At 33.1% G+C, this 16,067-nt stretch overlaps 2 protein-coding genes across 5 annotated transcripts; both read left to right on the top strand.

The window, feature by feature from the left end:
• Positions 1–601: 601 nt before the first annotated feature.
• Positions 602–4,980, top strand: LOC108463619 (uncharacterized). Of its 3 annotated transcripts, XM_053023892.1 has the most exons (10): positions 602–1,123; positions 2,444–2,643; positions 3,169–3,271; positions 3,383–3,448; positions 3,590–3,745; positions 3,841–3,937; positions 4,253–4,393; positions 4,464–4,556; positions 4,649–4,674; positions 4,824–4,980. In XM_053023892.1, exons 1-7 carry the CDS (start codon positions 789–791, stop codon positions 4,373–4,375), a joined length of 1,080 nt encoding a protein of 359 aa, XP_052879852.1. In that variant the 5' UTR covers positions 602–788; the 3' UTR covers positions 4,376–4,393; positions 4,464–4,556; positions 4,649–4,674; positions 4,824–4,980. The 3 variants fall into 3 exon arrangements, with proteins under 3 accessions (XP_052879852.1, XP_052879850.1, XP_052879849.1); XM_053023890.1 differs by having other exon boundaries at positions 4,477–4,556; positions 4,649–4,980; XM_053023889.1 differs by having other exon boundaries at positions 4,649–4,980.
• A 783-nt stretch (positions 4,981–5,763) lies between these two features.
• LOC108461607 (probable protein arginine N-methyltransferase 6) lies at positions 5,764–11,563 on the top strand. 2 transcript variants are annotated; one of them, XM_017761500.2, is made up of 13 exons: positions 5,764–6,214; positions 6,724–6,789; positions 7,094–7,162; positions 7,585–7,620; positions 7,920–7,985; positions 9,021–9,089; positions 9,264–9,341; positions 9,544–9,622; positions 9,792–9,886; positions 10,264–10,348; positions 10,653–10,858; positions 11,017–11,135; positions 11,229–11,563. In XM_017761500.2, the coding sequence occupies exons 1-13, from the start codon at positions 5,957–5,959 to the stop codon at positions 11,269–11,271; spliced, it is 1,269 nt and encodes a 422-aa protein (XP_017616989.1). In that variant the 5' UTR covers positions 5,764–5,956; the 3' UTR covers positions 11,272–11,563. The 2 variants fall into 2 exon arrangements, with proteins under 2 accessions (XP_017616989.1, XP_052880424.1); XM_053024464.1 differs by having other exon boundaries at positions 7,917–7,985.
• Positions 11,564–16,067: the final 4,504 nt, after the last annotated feature.

The raw sequence follows: 16,067 nt of genomic DNA, 5'->3' as shown, positions 1-16,067 counted from the left end.
TTAAAAAAATATGTATATATAAAACTTACTGATTATTTTTATTAACTTAAAAATTATTTTATAAAATAAATGTTAAGAATTTTTTAAAAAATTTATCAAAAATTCCAAAATCATAAAATAAAAATAGTTGTCTAAATAAATCTAGAAGAATTAAATCCAAAATTAATATGAAAAATTAATAATCCAATCATGGATGGTTCAAAAATAAATAAAAAGAAAATTGAAAAGTCAGCTTATTGGTAAAAATCTCTTTAACAAAGTAAGTTAATTGTTGTTAATTTTAAAATAAGTAATTAAAACAATTAATTACAATGTTAATATTTTTATTAATTGTATATGATTTTAATTGGTATAATAATAAATTTAGCTATTAAAATTTATACATTCTATTAACTTGATCTTAATTTAATAAATTTATTCTATAATATGTAAATGTTGAGGTTAAATTTATTAAATATTTTTAATTAAATTTAAAATGATAAAATATATAAATATTAAAGATTAAACAATCAAAATTACGTACGACTAACGAAAGACTTTAACATTTCTGATTGATTGGAGTATATTATTTGAATATTTTAATAGAGATTAATTTGCTCAAATTAAAAATGAAGAAAAAAGAAAAAAAAACTGATAGTAGTAGATGTTACTCAACTGAACTATCTTTTCAGTTTTCAGAAATATAAGGATTGAAGATTAATTTCTCAATTTTCGTATTAATCAACGCTTAAAATGAATGATCCATAGTAGCATTAAACAAATCTAAAATTAAAAGGACCTCCAAGAAAATGGGAGAACTTTCTGCCATTGTGTACATGACCTTGGCTCTGCTAATCCTTTTCATCATCTCTTATTCCCCTAAGAAACACCCTGCCGACAACCGCCGCCGCCTCGTCAAGCTCCGCTCTTCCTTCAGCTTCATCAATCCCGCCCGTCACGAGCCTGTCGCTTTTGATCCACTCGTCGCCAAGATCGAGCGCCTCCGTGAAGACAAACAGTGGGAGAAGCAGTACGTGGAGCATTTCCGCCCCGACTATTTACAATACCCCGAACCCGCTGAAGAATCGCAGCCTGAGACCGAAGATTACTTGAATGACGAGGACAAGTTCAATGTTACCAATAGGTTGGTGGTGTTACATTCACATAGACAGCCTGGTTGAATTTGTATCGGATAAATTCAAATTGGATCAATCTCGAGTTTATAATATTCCGATCATTTAGTCAAATTTGAAATTGGATCATTTCGGTGTGTTCCGATAATTTATGTTTGAGACTTAGTTGTTTAGGATTTTTCGTTTTTAGGTTATCTGACTTTAAATTCAGGTTGAGTTGTTTTAGGTAGGTTGATATCAGTTCGGTTGTTATTTTTTAAAATAAGTTTTTAACTTTCTATCATAATTTGGTTTGATTTTTGATATTTTGAAAATCTCCTATTAATTCGATTTGGTTAACCACGATTTTTAAATCCGTATTTTATAAACCCTCCAAACAAGTCGGATTGGATCGGTTTTTAATTTTTGGGTTTTTCTTGCTTAGCCTAGTTTTAGGACGGGATCTTTACTGGGTTAAAATCATGGTCAAATAGAGTTGGATAGAGTTTCAGATTAGATTGATATGATCGAATTTTTGAGTTTTAGTCAGAATTGAATTTTTTGTCACTATTGTTGTTACTATTATGTTTGAGGCTTGGTTTTTTAGAACGGCTTATTTATGTTTGAGGGTCAGTTTTTAAGATTTATCATTTTAGGGTATGTTACTTCAAGTTCAAGTTCACATTGTTTTAGGATGGGTCATTACGAGTTAAAATCACAGTCAAATAAAGTTGGATCGAGTTTAAGTTTAGATTGATAGGATTGAGATTTTTTATTTTAGCCAGAATTGAAATTTCTGTCACTATTGTTGTTACTATTATTGCTTACGAAGGGTTGAAATTTTGGAGCTTTAGTTAGTGTTTTAGCTGCCAATTTTAGTTAAAAATGTGTTTTTGATTATCAATGTTACTATTTATGAGCTAGCTATGTTTACTTGTTCACATTAATGCTTCATTAGTTCATTTATCCGATTCAATTGCATGTAAGTGTGAATTTGTGTAACAAATATAATCATTACTATTCTTGGTAATGATGAATCCTATTTTATTTACTAATGGTTATATAGATATATATATTTGTTATTCCTCATGTGCTTTATAGAAAACTGGTTAGGTGTCTTCATTATTATAAGTATTGAGATGTGAGTATGCTTAAGTCCTTTGTGAATGCTTTTTAGAATGAGTATATTGTGATGATTTGGTTGGAAATATAAATTGATGTTATCGGTTATGTCTTTGCTTCATGATGCAGTTCACATAAACCTTGCACCTATATTTGTATTCTTGTTGACGCATGTTGGCAGTAAAATTTTGGTAGATGTTGATAGAGTGGAGGTTTAATGTAATGAACAGGTTGGTGTTGCTGTTTCCCAAGATTGATGTCGATCCAGCAGATGGTTTTGTGACTGAGAATGAATTGATTGAGTGGAATTTGCAGCAGGCTATGAAGGAAGAGTGGTTCAGGAGTTTGAGGGAGATGGAAATTCATGACATAAACAATGATGGGTTAGTTTCATATGCAGAGTACGAAGCTCCCAGTTGGGTGAAGAATGGTCTGTGGTCTATACTCTACCATTATGCTACTAAATTATAGATCATGTTGTAAAACTAGTCCTTTGTGTTGGCTTTCCTTTTTTTGCTTTTAAGCTAAGTTCTTAGGTGGCTGCAGTTGTTTGATAGATGGATTTATACTGATCTGTAGATACTTGCAGTTGTTTGATAGATGGATTTATACTGATCTGTAGATACTTTTGACGAATCTGTGAAGTCACTTTTTGAAGTGATTCTCAAAACTTTTGAGAGATATAGTGATTAATGACATTAAAACAAAACAACAGACATGCATGATCTGTTCTTTCCTGCCATGAGGGACGAGTCAGTACTTACCATGTTCCCTTTGATAGAGACATAGAGTAAACCATTATAACAAGTCTATGCTATTTATGGATCTTATCTTGCTTTCAATAATGATCATTGTAGATTTGTAGTACAAAACTTGGATATTGTATTTGATTTCTGTTTAATTTGCCAAGCAGTAATTTTAGAGGTGGTAACTTTTTTGTGCTTCTTTTATCTAGACTACGCATCTTTTGGTCATGATATGGGCTGGTGGACAGAAGAACATTTTTATGCATCAGATGCCGATGGTGATCACGTATTGAATTTAACCGAGTTCAATGAGTAAGTTCCAACTTATACAGCAAGTTCCTACAAATATACTTCCAGTGAAAAGGGTATTTTCAATTGCTGCTATTGCTATCTCCCTATTTTTTCTGCTTGGTTCTTTCCCAGCTTTATGCACCCAGCTGACAGTAAAAACCCAAAGCTACTTCAATGGTTATGCAAAAAGGAAGTAAGGTGACCTGAGTTTTATTCCTTTTCCTTTTCCCTGTTTTACATGTTATCCCGTTTTTCATTTGATCTTTTTCTTTTTCCTTCTATTATTGCCTTTCAATCACTATGACTTTTGCCCCCTTTTTTTTTCTTTTTCTCCCTTAGGGAAAGAGATGCAGACAAAGATGGGAAGGTTAACTTTGATGAATTTTTTCATGGTGTATTTGACTTGGTAATAAACCATGATCCATCTGATTACTCAATGGACGCCGAGACCCCAGCTAAACGGATGTTTAGCCAACTTGATAAAGATGGTGACAGGTGCTTGTATGAACATTTGATGTTCGGTATATGTTTGGAATGGAAACTTATTCTTTTGGATGGTTAAATACATTTCCTTTGGTTATCATTAACAGATTATTGTCAGATGAAGAGTTAGTACCAATAATTGGGAAACTTCATCCATCAGAGTGGTACTATGCTAAACAACAAGCAGATTACATCATATCGCAGGTATTTACACACCAGATAGTTGAACATTGCTAGGCATGTACGTATGCATGAGTTCTCTAGTGTTCCATTTTATTCAGCAAATACGATGTTCGTTTGTTTTAGATTAAATGTTCCTGTATAAGGAATAATTTTCTTGTGAGTCATAGTTGCTGCAAAGGTTTTGACAATGGAATGAAAAATTTGAGTTTCACTTCCTTCTCAACCAAGGCTTGACATAGAGGTTGCTACCCCTCCTTTTGGAGGAATGAAGTTTATTTGTACCGAACAAAAAAAAGAAAGCTCTGTTATTGAACATTTTTGTTAATTTAATTACAGGCAGATTTGAATAAAGACGGTCGCTTAAGCTTAGTTGAGATGATTGACAACCCGTATGTATTTTATACTGCCATCTTCAATGATAGTGAAGATGACTATGAATACCATGACGAGTTCCGCTAATTGCTAATTTCATGAGTGGTAAGAGGAGCCATCTCTAAGTTGCTTGCATCTATTTCATATTTTTTTGCGTAAACCGAGCTGCTTTCAGTATAATGTTGCAGGACACAAAAGGCAGCAATAGAATTCAAATTCTTTTCTAGCAATTGTTTATGCTTCATAAACTTTCTTACCGATACCCGTGGTGAGTTCTTGTACTCCATCATTCAATGCTGACCATTTTCGAGTTTTTATTCTATCCATCTGCTACTTCAGATTACTATTTCCTCATTGCAGGTTAAGGGCCTTAGCTTGTTCGAAAGGTGGTTTCACCATTGAAGCTGGTCCTTGAAATTTCATCTTTCTGGCATACATTTGTTAATTACAGTAGACTGATGTTTTAATGCATTAAAGTTTTTTCAAGTCTAAAATTTTGATGATCCATTTGACATATGTGTATGTCAAAATGCAGGGTCCATATAAAAGCAACATAGTTGCCATCTGGTATGGAAACTCAAAATGTGCAGATTCAAAGTTGTAAAATAATTTCATTCCATTTATTTGTTTATTCAACCACATGAAAACAACTCATGTATTTCATAATTTATTATTGTTCTGGTTGTCAAGAAGATTTTACCAATCCACCACCACATTATAATCAAATGGTTTTTTGTTGCACTAAAAAAAATGGTTTTCAAAGGTGTAAAATTATTGATTAAAAACCAACTTGAATTTGAATTCATTCAAATTCGAAAAAAACTTGAAATATCCAAATTCATAATGACTTAATTTGAAAATAGCTCCAAACGATTATACTCAAGTTGAAATGACTCAAAAATTTTAAAATTTAAATAGACACAGTCCAGATTGACTTAATAAATCATTCAACTAGGGGGACTATTTAAAATATCAAAGTCATAAATTATAGATATAGTAGAGGGATTATGTATATAAATTAATAATTCAAATTACACAAAAGGTTGAAACCCTTCCCCTATAGGTGTTTATAAGTTGAGCTGAACTATAATACAATTTAAAAGATTAAAGTCATAAATGAGATATAGTAGAGAGACTATGTATATAAATTAATAATTCAAGTATATAAAAGTTAAAATTTTTATCTAAGATTTATTTATGAGTTGAATTGGATTGAGATTTAATTCTAAAAATCTAAACTAAAGCTGAACTAATTCAAACATGTCTAAATGATTTGTTTCACTATAAAGATAATAAAATATTTTTATTTAAATTTAATTATAAATATAAATATTAATATCAGCTATTTCTATATTTTCCATTATTTTTAAACAATAAAATCGACGGATGAAACCAATTCGGTTTGAGAAATATAAGGCTAAGGTCCACCAGTTGGGCTGACCGGGCGGGTAGCCATGAACCCCTCAACCCTTGCCCTTATATATCGGATTATAAGCTGTTGTAAACGCACCGCAAAACCCCAAAACCTTAACCGCCATTCGGTTTTCATTTAACAAACAGTAACGCAAACCAGCTTTCCCTCTTTGGGTTCTTGACAAGGAAAAACGTTGTGGTTTTCTCCCTCCTCACATTGCCCGTCAATTGCTACTCTCCGGCGACTAGCAAAACATGTCTGGGAGCACAGGAGTTGGCAATGTCCCTCGCCAGCAGCAGACCTCGGGAGGGAGGCGAGGGGGAGGTCGTGGGAGGAAGGGAGGTCGTAGGTCACGTGAAGTGTTTAGGGCTTCTGAATCCCAGCACCCTCAGAAGAAGGACGCCAGCGACGATCAGCAAGACCTGAAATCACCTCCTCCCGCTTGTACGGACTTCGACGTGGCCTACTTTGAGGCTTACGCCCACATTGGTATCCACGAAGAAATGATCAAGGTCTTTTTCTTTCTTTCTTGTTCTTTCTCTTCTACGTAATTGTTCTTAACTGAGTTCATTTTGTTTTTGGTATTAATGCCTCTTGATGGATTGTGTGGAATTTCTTCCACTTCTAGCTTTATGAGTTTAGTCTTTTGGAAGCATTTTAGTGCTTGCATTTACTAGGGGAAATGGGTTATTGCCAAGATCGTGTCTTGGAATGAGAGCTTAACATTGGGAATTTAAATTTGAGTTGTTTTAGCAATGTCCTCACGTTCTTTGTTTACAAAAAATGTTGCTTTTTACTATTTATGAACTATCTATGAATTTTTTGCTACCTCGTTTAAGCAAGGTTGAATCTTGCATTTGTAATCAAAAGTTTTAGCACTTCTTTACTTGTGCTCGTTCCAATGGCGAGTTCTTTAAATTATAGTTCGATGTTTAAAGAATTTTTCTTTTTAAAAAAATAATGATGATAATAGAAATTCATGATAATCCACTGATCATACCTTATCTCTAAAAGCATACAGGATCATGTTCGAACTGAAGCTTACCGGGATGCAGTCATGCAACACCAGAGTTTTATTCAGGGGAAGGTAATGCCATTTTGTCCTTGTTATAAAACTATATGTAATCTCTCTTCTTTCTTGAAACCAAATGATACCTGGTTTTACCATATTTGGTTTGATTTTGTGTAAGATTCCTGTTTCACCTAATCACGATATTATGCTGTACTGATATTATAATCTCATCTCTGGGTGACATGCATTTATGTCTAATAGAAACATAGATACAAAGCATGCGGCTCTCAAACAGCCAAGTTGGTTTAAGGGTTCTCTCCAAATAATATTTAGCTGGTTTATTCCTCTTCCTCATTATTTATTTTGACTATTTTTGTAGGTTGTAGTTGATGTTGGATGTGGCACAGGCATTCTTTCGATATTTTGTGCTCAAGCTGGTGCAAAACGGGTATATGTTTTGAAGTTCTTATCGCATGATTGACATATTTATAGCAGAGTTATGCTTTTGAGAGTTGATTCAATCTCAACTTTTTGCACATCATGTGTACTGTTTTGAACTAATTACTGAATATCGCATTATTTAGTAAGTGCAGAGGATTGCTAGAAGTTATGTTGAACTTTCTATTTTTGGTTTCCTCTAGGTTTTTCTATCTTTCTTTCGTTGTGAACTTTATAATTTTACCATAAAGAAGACAAGGAGGCTTCAATTCAACTATTGACCAAGAGCAAATGTAGAAAGAACTGCAATTTTGTTCTTTAGTATATATATTTTTTGGAATTCTCTTGCTATCTCAAAGTTATATTCTTGTAATGTTTATGGATTCAACTAAATACAACTGTCTAATATCTTAAGCAATTTTGTATTTTCAGGTTTATGCAGTGGATGCCAGTGCTATTGCAGTGCAGGTACTTTGTTGCATTAACGCTTAACTACGTGTAGCTGAGGCATTTTTACCTTCTCTTTTGAGAGTGCTAATTTAGCTCATTTTCCTTCTCTCGTTGCCATTTTCATTTTCTTACTGTGTTAATTGCTACAATGAGATTATGATACCTGGTTAACACTGCTATTAGAATCTGTATGCTAGTTATCTATCAACATTGTGGAATTATATATATTCTTTACTTCTCTAGACCTTTCTTTGGCTGCCTTGTTTAAAATGGAACTGACTGTTTGGTTTGTATTCAACTTTGCTATTTGCAAGCAGGCCAAAGAAGTGGTGAAAGCAAATAATTTAGCTGAAACGGTCATTGTATTGCACGGGCGAGTTGAGGTAGGCTTTTCCTCTGAAGCTTGTAGATATCTATGCTCCTTAAATGGTTGCAAGAATATTAGAAAAAAGAATAAGCACCTATATATATTAGCATTTTTTATTTCTTCTCAGACTTATTGACGTGTATTTCCTTAAATGGTTGGGAATGGAGGAGTTGAATTTAACTTCGGACTTTGTTGGAGGGATAAGCCAACTTAGGGTTAGATTTTCTTTCTTCAACTTTTTTAAAGTCATTGAGAATAACTTCTTTATCTTTAAAGCCACAAGTCCGCACAATCGGTTTCAACATCGTGGAATTAGAGATGATTCTTCTGCATTTACTGTTGAGGTCAACAGAACACTAGCTGCACTGGAAAATCAAGGTGGAATTCTTGTTTTGCTGTGTGCAAAATGGATGGAGACCTTTGTCGGTGCTTTACCTTTTGCAAACCATTTTAGGGCTTTGCATTGGTGCTGGTGTTTAAATCTCATTATAGATGAGAAAAATTGTGACAACACCTTCTAGATGCTCTCATTAGTAGAAGACTGCAATTGTGGTAGCCTTTGTGGATATATTTGGTTAAATAGTCGCATCTTTCTCATACTTGATATGAGCACCATTATAGTTATGGGGATCATAGGATAATAATTGGTGAAAGCTTGTACCTATTGGTCATTGGCCATTGTAATGTTTGCTGGGTTGCCAGCTTTCACATTGGCTTGGTTTCAACACCCGGGTGTATCAATTCATAGATTAATTATTGAACAATGAGTGGATATTACTGCTATTTGTATCTTTGTTTGGAGGAGACACAAAATTAGCAGCTATTGTAGGCTAAATTTATGTAGGTCATTCAAGATAACGAAGACTCAATTTTCGTTTCTACATTTATGTTTACAATCTAGATCTGCTAATAAACTTCTAGATGGTAGGGTCGGAGAGGGGGGTGGACAGCTATGTGCTTCACACTGTTCTGAGAAATGTGTTACTTTCTCTTGAACTGATTTATTTCCTTTCGAATGTCTGACAGTTTATACTAGTTATAATTTCTACAGGATGTTGAAATTGATGAACAGGTTGATGTAATAATTTCAGAGTGGATGGGCTACACGCTGCTCTATGAGGTGATTGTTAAAACCTTACATCATATGCTAAGTTTATTTTTAAAAGATTTCAATGAACTCTTACATGTTCAGAGATTAGAGCATTATCTTTTATTCATTCAATTGACTCTTTGTCCTATTCTTTTTACATTTGTTTTACTTGCATATGTGATCACCCTCATTACAATTTTCCAGAGCATGCTGGGAAGTGTTATTACTGCTAGAGATCGATGGCTAAAACATGGAGGCCTTATTCTTCCTTGCACTGCAACGGTCTGTGTCCCTTCTTTTTTATGCCAGCTATTGTAACCTTGTTTTGCTACTTGCTGACCATGACAGTGTAATTGAGCTGCTTTGTTCTTTTTCCTCTCTGTTTAATGGTTTGTGACTCGTATGAAGTTTTATTGTGTTGCAGAATATGTTTCTCATGATGAAAATAAACTTATTTATTGTTTTCACTGTTTACTGCCTGCAGTTATACCTGGCACCCATCACACATCCTGACAGATACAATGACAGCATTGATTTTTGGCGCAATGTCTATGGAATTGATAGTGAGTATGATGCTAAGTTAGATTTGTATTTTTTTTCATGCATATATATGTGAAATTAAATTTCTACAAACCTGCTTAGAAATTTCAGCTCTCATGTCTTTTGCTTGTAGCTTGTTTCTTTGTTGATTATGTGTGAAATAGGAAATTATAATGTTGATTTCTCTTGCAGTGTCTGCAATGCTGCCGGTAGCAAAACAGTGTGCGTTTGAAGAGCCATGTGTGGAGACAATAACGGGGGAAAATGTTTTGACATGGCCACATGTGGTTAGTCTTCTAGCTCTCTTGCTTTTCCCCTCTGGTTTTCCCTATCGATTTCTGAAATCAGAAAGGCCACCGTTAGTTTTATTGTATCCTTTACGTCTTCTTTACCTAAGACATCACATTCCCCTTAGATCCCTAAGGCATGAGTTGGAAGTGCACCACTGGTGTCTATGTGGCAACCTAATAGATTCTTCATAAATTGAAAATTTGATGTAACAATTTCTCATTAATGCCATGTGGCTGTTGCTTGAGACATTCTCTTTGCCAACAGCGTTTGTCCATGTTATATGACCAAATTGTGAGCTCTAAAGCAATTTTCATTTTAACATATTTCTAAAAATTGCTCATCAAATGGAATTGAAATATATTACGATAAACAGGTTAAGCATGTGGACTGTTACACTATCCAACTCAATGAGTTAGAATCTATATCAACAAGATATAAGTTCCAGTCAATGATGCGAGGTAAACCCATTATTGATACCTTTGCTTTTTCCATATGCAATGTGCTGTCTTCTTTCTGTCTGTGTGCATACACATGCTGTGTTGGGAATTTCCATTGTGTGTGCAGACCAGACAATTGAGATATCATGCAGTAGTGTAATCAGTTTATCCTCTTTTGTTAATATCTTTCAGTTTACCCATTGTTACACACCATTTACTTTATTTCACATAGGCCTTTGTTTCTTGCTATTAGCTTACATGGTCGTTGTAAATTTCCTCTATGTCTTCATTTTGAGCATAGTATTCATACTTCCTTGATTCCCAGCTCCACTACATGGATTTGCGTTTTGGTTTGATGTTGAATTCAGTGGGCCAGCAAATTCTTCTATAATCACTCCAAGTCAATCCCCACTCATTGGCATATCAGATGATGATCCTGTTGATGATATCCCAACTAAGAAACGCACCAATCTCAACGAACCACTTGTACTCTCAACAGCACCAGAGGATCCTCCAACACATTGGCAACAGGTATCATATGCAAAAGTTGTTTGATTCTATTAAGAAATACGCTATTGATTTGAGCATAACAAAATTCTGAACCGTTGTGAACTGTACCAATTTGCATGATGGTACTGCTTCCTTTCTTTAAGGTACCCTTTTTAAAGCTTATGACGTAAATTTTGCAGACATTGATATACTTGTATGACCCCATAGAGGTGGAGCAGGATCAAATTATTGAAGGCTCTGTAACACTATCTCAAAGCAAAGAAAATCGTCGATTTATGAATATCCATCTTCAGTATTCGTGAGTAACAGCGTATATATTTTTTCTAGGCTAAAGATTAGCCTTCCTTGTGTTGGTGGTGGCTCATCAACTTTCTAATCTTCACTCTTGCAGTTCGGGTGGCAGATCCTTTGTGAAAGAGTCGGTATTTCGATGATCCGTTCGAGGTATTACTACTTTTTACTGAAGACTTGCACAGACAGTGATTTGACTAACATTGACCATACAAAGCTGCACAAAGATGAAGCTATTTGTTTTACCTTGGCCAACAAACTGGAAGTTATGAAAATTTGACATTACCTTTGCTGATGCAGCAAAGATTATTGTTTGAAACACCCATGAGATGAGATACTAGTGTAGCAATATTTTGTAGACTAGTTGAAAATTCCTTGTCCTTATGGAACTAGTAGTAAATTCAGCATTTATCCCGGACCCGTTGTTTAATTCAACTGGTACAACATGCTGTCATCCAGCAAATCTAGTGTTGGGATCTTAGCATCTATTAATTATAAAATTGATAATATCAATTAAAATATTAAATAGATAAAGTAATGTGAATAAAAATAATATCAATGCATTACAAACGAAATTTTATGGAAATTAACAATAATGAAAAACTATTTCAATAATTGATCAGTTGGTTTGAAATAATGATTTATTAGAAAATTTATAATATAAATATTGCTTGAGAAAATATTTGGTACATTGATATTTTAGACTTGAAACAAGTGTTAGTGAAGTAAAAAAAGTGCATTACCGTATATCAAATATTAACCCATTTTATATAAAGAATGGTTTTTAGGCATTTCTCATTTGAGTTAATGCGCGCATTTCTCATTTGAGTTAATGCGCGATAAACTTATGACATTAAATTAATGATTTTTTGTATAATATAAGTACATATGATTTTGTTTTTAATCCTTCAAATATGTTCATATTTGATATATAATCTATATATTTAATATAACAAACATTAGTTTTTCTTAAAACACCCTTCAAAGATTAAGGAAAGAGGGTTTGCATGACTAAAACATATGTTTTAGTGATGCACTTGAAACTAATTAAAAATATGACTAAGGCAAGTGTATTTATCAATTAATAGTATAGTTATGGTGAGTAAAGATATAGTTTCCACATAAATTAAAAATATTAGTAATTACCGTCTTTCTATTATTTAACCAATAAATTTGAGTGATTGATTAAAACTAAAAATTAACTAAACTAATTAACTACAAACGCGACAAAGAACAAATCAGGAAAATAATCGAGTAAACAACCAAGAAGCGAAGCAATACCCAGAAAAGAATTCATCTAGACTTCATCTGTCACTATCAATCTAAATTACGCAATTTCTCCACTTATCTTAATCTGTAGAAATCCTTGAACTATGCTAAAATCTCTCTTCAAGAATAAGAGCAACTGACTCTAGGTTAATTAAATGAAATTTCTTTCTAATTAAAACCCTTATTATCGCATTAACTCGATCTATGGATGCCCTAATTAGATTTGACTTTAATTCGGTAGATTTATGTCATCCTATTTCTAAAATTGCATGCAACTCCACTCAATTACACTAGATTTACTCTCAAACAGGGTCTATTCCTCCTCTGATTTAAGCACATCAAACATGGATCAATAGTCTAGAAATATTAAATAAAAAATTAAGCACATATAATTGAGAACAATATTTAAGTCTTTATTGCATAAAATAGAAATCAAATGACAAAATTCATCACAGGGTTCATCTCTTTGGGTATTTAGAAAATTAGTTCATGCTTGCAAATAAAAACATTCAAAATACAATATAACCAAAAGAAACAAAAAAACTCATGATAATTGTAACACCCCTAACCCATATCCGTCATCGGAATAGGATTACGAAACATTACCAGAGTTTACAGATTTAAAAACAATCTACACATATCATTTACTATTCATAACCATATTCAATCATAATGTTCCTTGAATGGGCCCTCGAGAACCAATTTATGCTGTAGAAATAAGTCGGGACTAAATCGGGAACTCAGAGAATTTTTCGTAAAATCTCAAAATTTTTCTTAAGTGCAGGGGATACATGCCCGTGTGGCTAGGCCGTGTGGCTCACATGGCTAAGTGACACACCCATGTCCCAGGCTGTGTGGGCATTTGATGTGAGGCACACGGCCGTATCCCACCCCATGTCCCTGCCCATGTAACTCTCTGACTTGGGTCACACGGCCAGCTACACACCCATGTGCCAGACCTTGTGGAAAATTTAATTTTCAAAAATTAGCTGCAGGGGTCACACGGCCAAATCACATGCCCATATACTAGACTGTGTGACACACACGGTTGAGACACACACCCGTGTCTCTACAGTGTGTAACACCTCCTAACCCTTATTTGTCCCTGAAATAAGATTACAGGCATTACCAATCAATTCAGTTCAATCACTTTAAATCACATTCAAACCTACTCCAAACATGTCAAATTAGACATTTTACGTGCTTATATGATGAATCTTTTTAAGTATTTCACATACATTATCAAATAATTCAAATTTCTTACCAAATAAACCAGTTCCTACCATATACTATTACCAAATCCAAATTTACTTATTTCATCCTTACCTTGACAATCCAAAATGACACACATAGACATTTTAGGTACATGCCATTACCAATAATTAATATACTTCACCACGTTGAGTTCGGGATCGACTTGGGATGCTGATTCAACGGTATGACTTTAACCTATCCTGCGCACGGAAACAAACCGTACGCTGAGTATGAACTCAGTGGTATTTCTATAATCTAAACGCTTAATAATATAACGTACACTTAAAAATCATATGACAATCACAATTATATATTTGTTCACTACAAAGATAAATCCTTTATAATTCACTCAATTTTTCTCATCTACTAACCCTATTAGCTTTCCAAAATAAATTCACAAATCATCTGAACAATAATATTTTCCATTCATAGATAAGTTCAGAGATACATAATTCATATGTCTCACTCATACTTCAGTTCACTGTTCAATATCAATAAATAATATTCAACTATTCACTTCTCAATCAGTATTCTATACTTATCCATTTTAATAACAGTCAGTATTTTTCGATAACAATCAATTGATCTTTATTATTTAGTAACAATTAATCATTAAAGAAATCAGTCATTCAGTATTTTTATTTACCCCTATTAACATGACTCATGATACAAAACAAAACTTTCAATTCTAAGTATACGTAACTTCATTTGTCTTTCTTGGATGATAATGAATTATCAAATCATGATCTTTTAATGCAAGACAATAGCTACCACTTCCAAATCATGTATCAAATAATTCCTTTAATGTGATTCTAACTTTCCGAAAACATAAACCATTAGTTTACTTTCTTGCATCAAAACACTGTTATCCCTGTAAATCACAAATTTCTTTACTGAATTTCAAACTGAACCAGAACTAGTGCTTCAGTTAACTGAGCTTTCAACTAATCAAAACCTTGCTGACATTTATCAGATCAGTTCAATTCCACATCTTTCTGTAATAACTGTTTCATCCAAAAATCCTTTTTCAAATTTCTGGTAATAACCGACTAGTATCAAAAAACCTCTGATTTCAGATATATTTTTCACTATCATTTCAATCACAAGATCTATAGTAAATTCAGCTTCTTTAATCAACAGTAATTCGGGTAACTCTTCTGGAAACACATCAGAATTTTAACATACTATTGCCACTGATTTAAACTTTAACTTAAATACTTTAATATCCAATACATAAGCAAAGTAAGTACCATAACTCTTTCTGGCACATTTCTGTTTTGACATGATTCACAATAGACAAATCATTGAACCTTTTCTGATTCAAAACAAAACATTTCATCATCCCGACTTTGCAATATAATGTACTTTTGCTTGTAATTTACCACATCATCGTATGAAATTAATCATTCCATTTTCAAAATCACATCAAACAGTAATAACATCAAATCAATTAGAAAACAGTACCCTAGTATCATTATCAGACAGTCCCTACAAATTTTATCAACTAATAAATACTGATCCGGAAAATTTGATTCTTCCACAAAAAATTCAGTAAACTCAACAGGAAAATTTTTAGTAGATACTGAATCCATGTAATCATAGGAATAAGTCAAACTAAGATCAATTTAAAATAATCTTATCAGTATCGATAAAGAAGAAGTACCAGTAATGACTTCCAGTAGAGAAATATTTTCTTATATTCGATTAACATATACCCTAGTTGATGTTCATTCTCCAGATTTTATAGTGAAGTCCTTTGTCACACTTCAACTATCACTCGTATTTTTGGGTTATAGGATGATCTACCTCTGGTAGCTGTGTTACTCGGTCTTAAAGTTTGAATAATATCTTTTCAAATTTCTTCAAGTAATCACTAAGATAACGATCAAAAGAATCATATCCAACACATATTCCATTCTTTATTCTATATTCTCCAGCTTTATGTCTTCATTTAAACCATCTTCAAACTATTTGTACATTGCAGTTTCTGTCGGAATACACCCTCTGATATATTTATTCAATCAAGCAAATTCCTTTCATACACAGTTACAGTCATATGAATTTATTCAAGCTTAAGGAATTCTTTACATTTCTAATCAAGAAATCTCTGACTGATACATATTTCTTTCAGAACTCATTTTAGAAAATTTCTAAATATCCCTTTCTTAATCACAACATAAATCAATATTTTCCACCACTGGTAAGCTGAATCTTTTAAAAGAAATATCATACATTTCTAACATTTAATCAGTGAACAAAACAATTCATTTACAACCTTGAAAATATTCTCTAAACAAATTTCAATTCTTTCAAGATCATTTTCAGCTGTAATTCTCAATTCTTCCACACTATATTATAGATTATTAACAACAGATAACTTACTCGTTCAGACAAGCTCTGTACCTTGAAACACTTC

The sequence above is a fragment of the Gossypium arboreum genome, chromosome 13 (genome assembly GCF_025698485.1).
Source record: "Gossypium arboreum isolate Shixiya-1 chromosome 13, ASM2569848v2, whole genome shotgun sequence".
Classification (NCBI taxonomy): domain Eukaryota; kingdom Viridiplantae; phylum Streptophyta; class Magnoliopsida; order Malvales; family Malvaceae; genus Gossypium; species Gossypium arboreum.
Note: the sequence above shows the minus strand (reverse complement) of the source record. Positions and strands in the feature narration are given on the sequence as shown.

What these genes read in the sequence shown, in the direction of transcription:
- LOC108463619 (XM_053023890.1), top strand. Translation starts at nt 789, where the DNA reads ATGGGAGAACTTTCTGCCATTGTGTACATGACCTTGGCTCTGCTAATC. An exon ending in AAGTTCAATGTTACCAATAG is followed by an intron (nt 1,124 to 2,443) that starts GTTGGTGGTGTT and finishes TGTAATGAACAG; the next exon opens with GTTGGTGTTGCTGTTTCCCA. An exon ending in CAGATTACATCATATCGCAG is followed by an intron (nt 3,938 to 4,252) that starts GTATTTACACAC and finishes ATTTAATTACAG; the next exon opens with GCAGATTTGAATAAAGACGG.
- LOC108461607 (XM_053024464.1), top strand. Translation starts at nt 5,957, where the DNA reads ATGTCTGGGAGCACAGGAGTTGGCAATGTCCCTCGCCAGCAGCAGACC. An exon ending in CCAGTGCTATTGCAGTGCAG is followed by an intron (nt 7,621 to 7,916) that starts GTACTTTGTTGC and finishes GCTATTTGCAAG; the next exon opens with CAGGCCAAAGAAGTGGTGAA. An exon ending in CAATGTCTATGGAATTGATA is followed by an intron (nt 9,623 to 9,791) that starts GTGAGTATGATG and finishes TTTCTCTTGCAG; the next exon opens with TGTCTGCAATGCTGCCGGTA.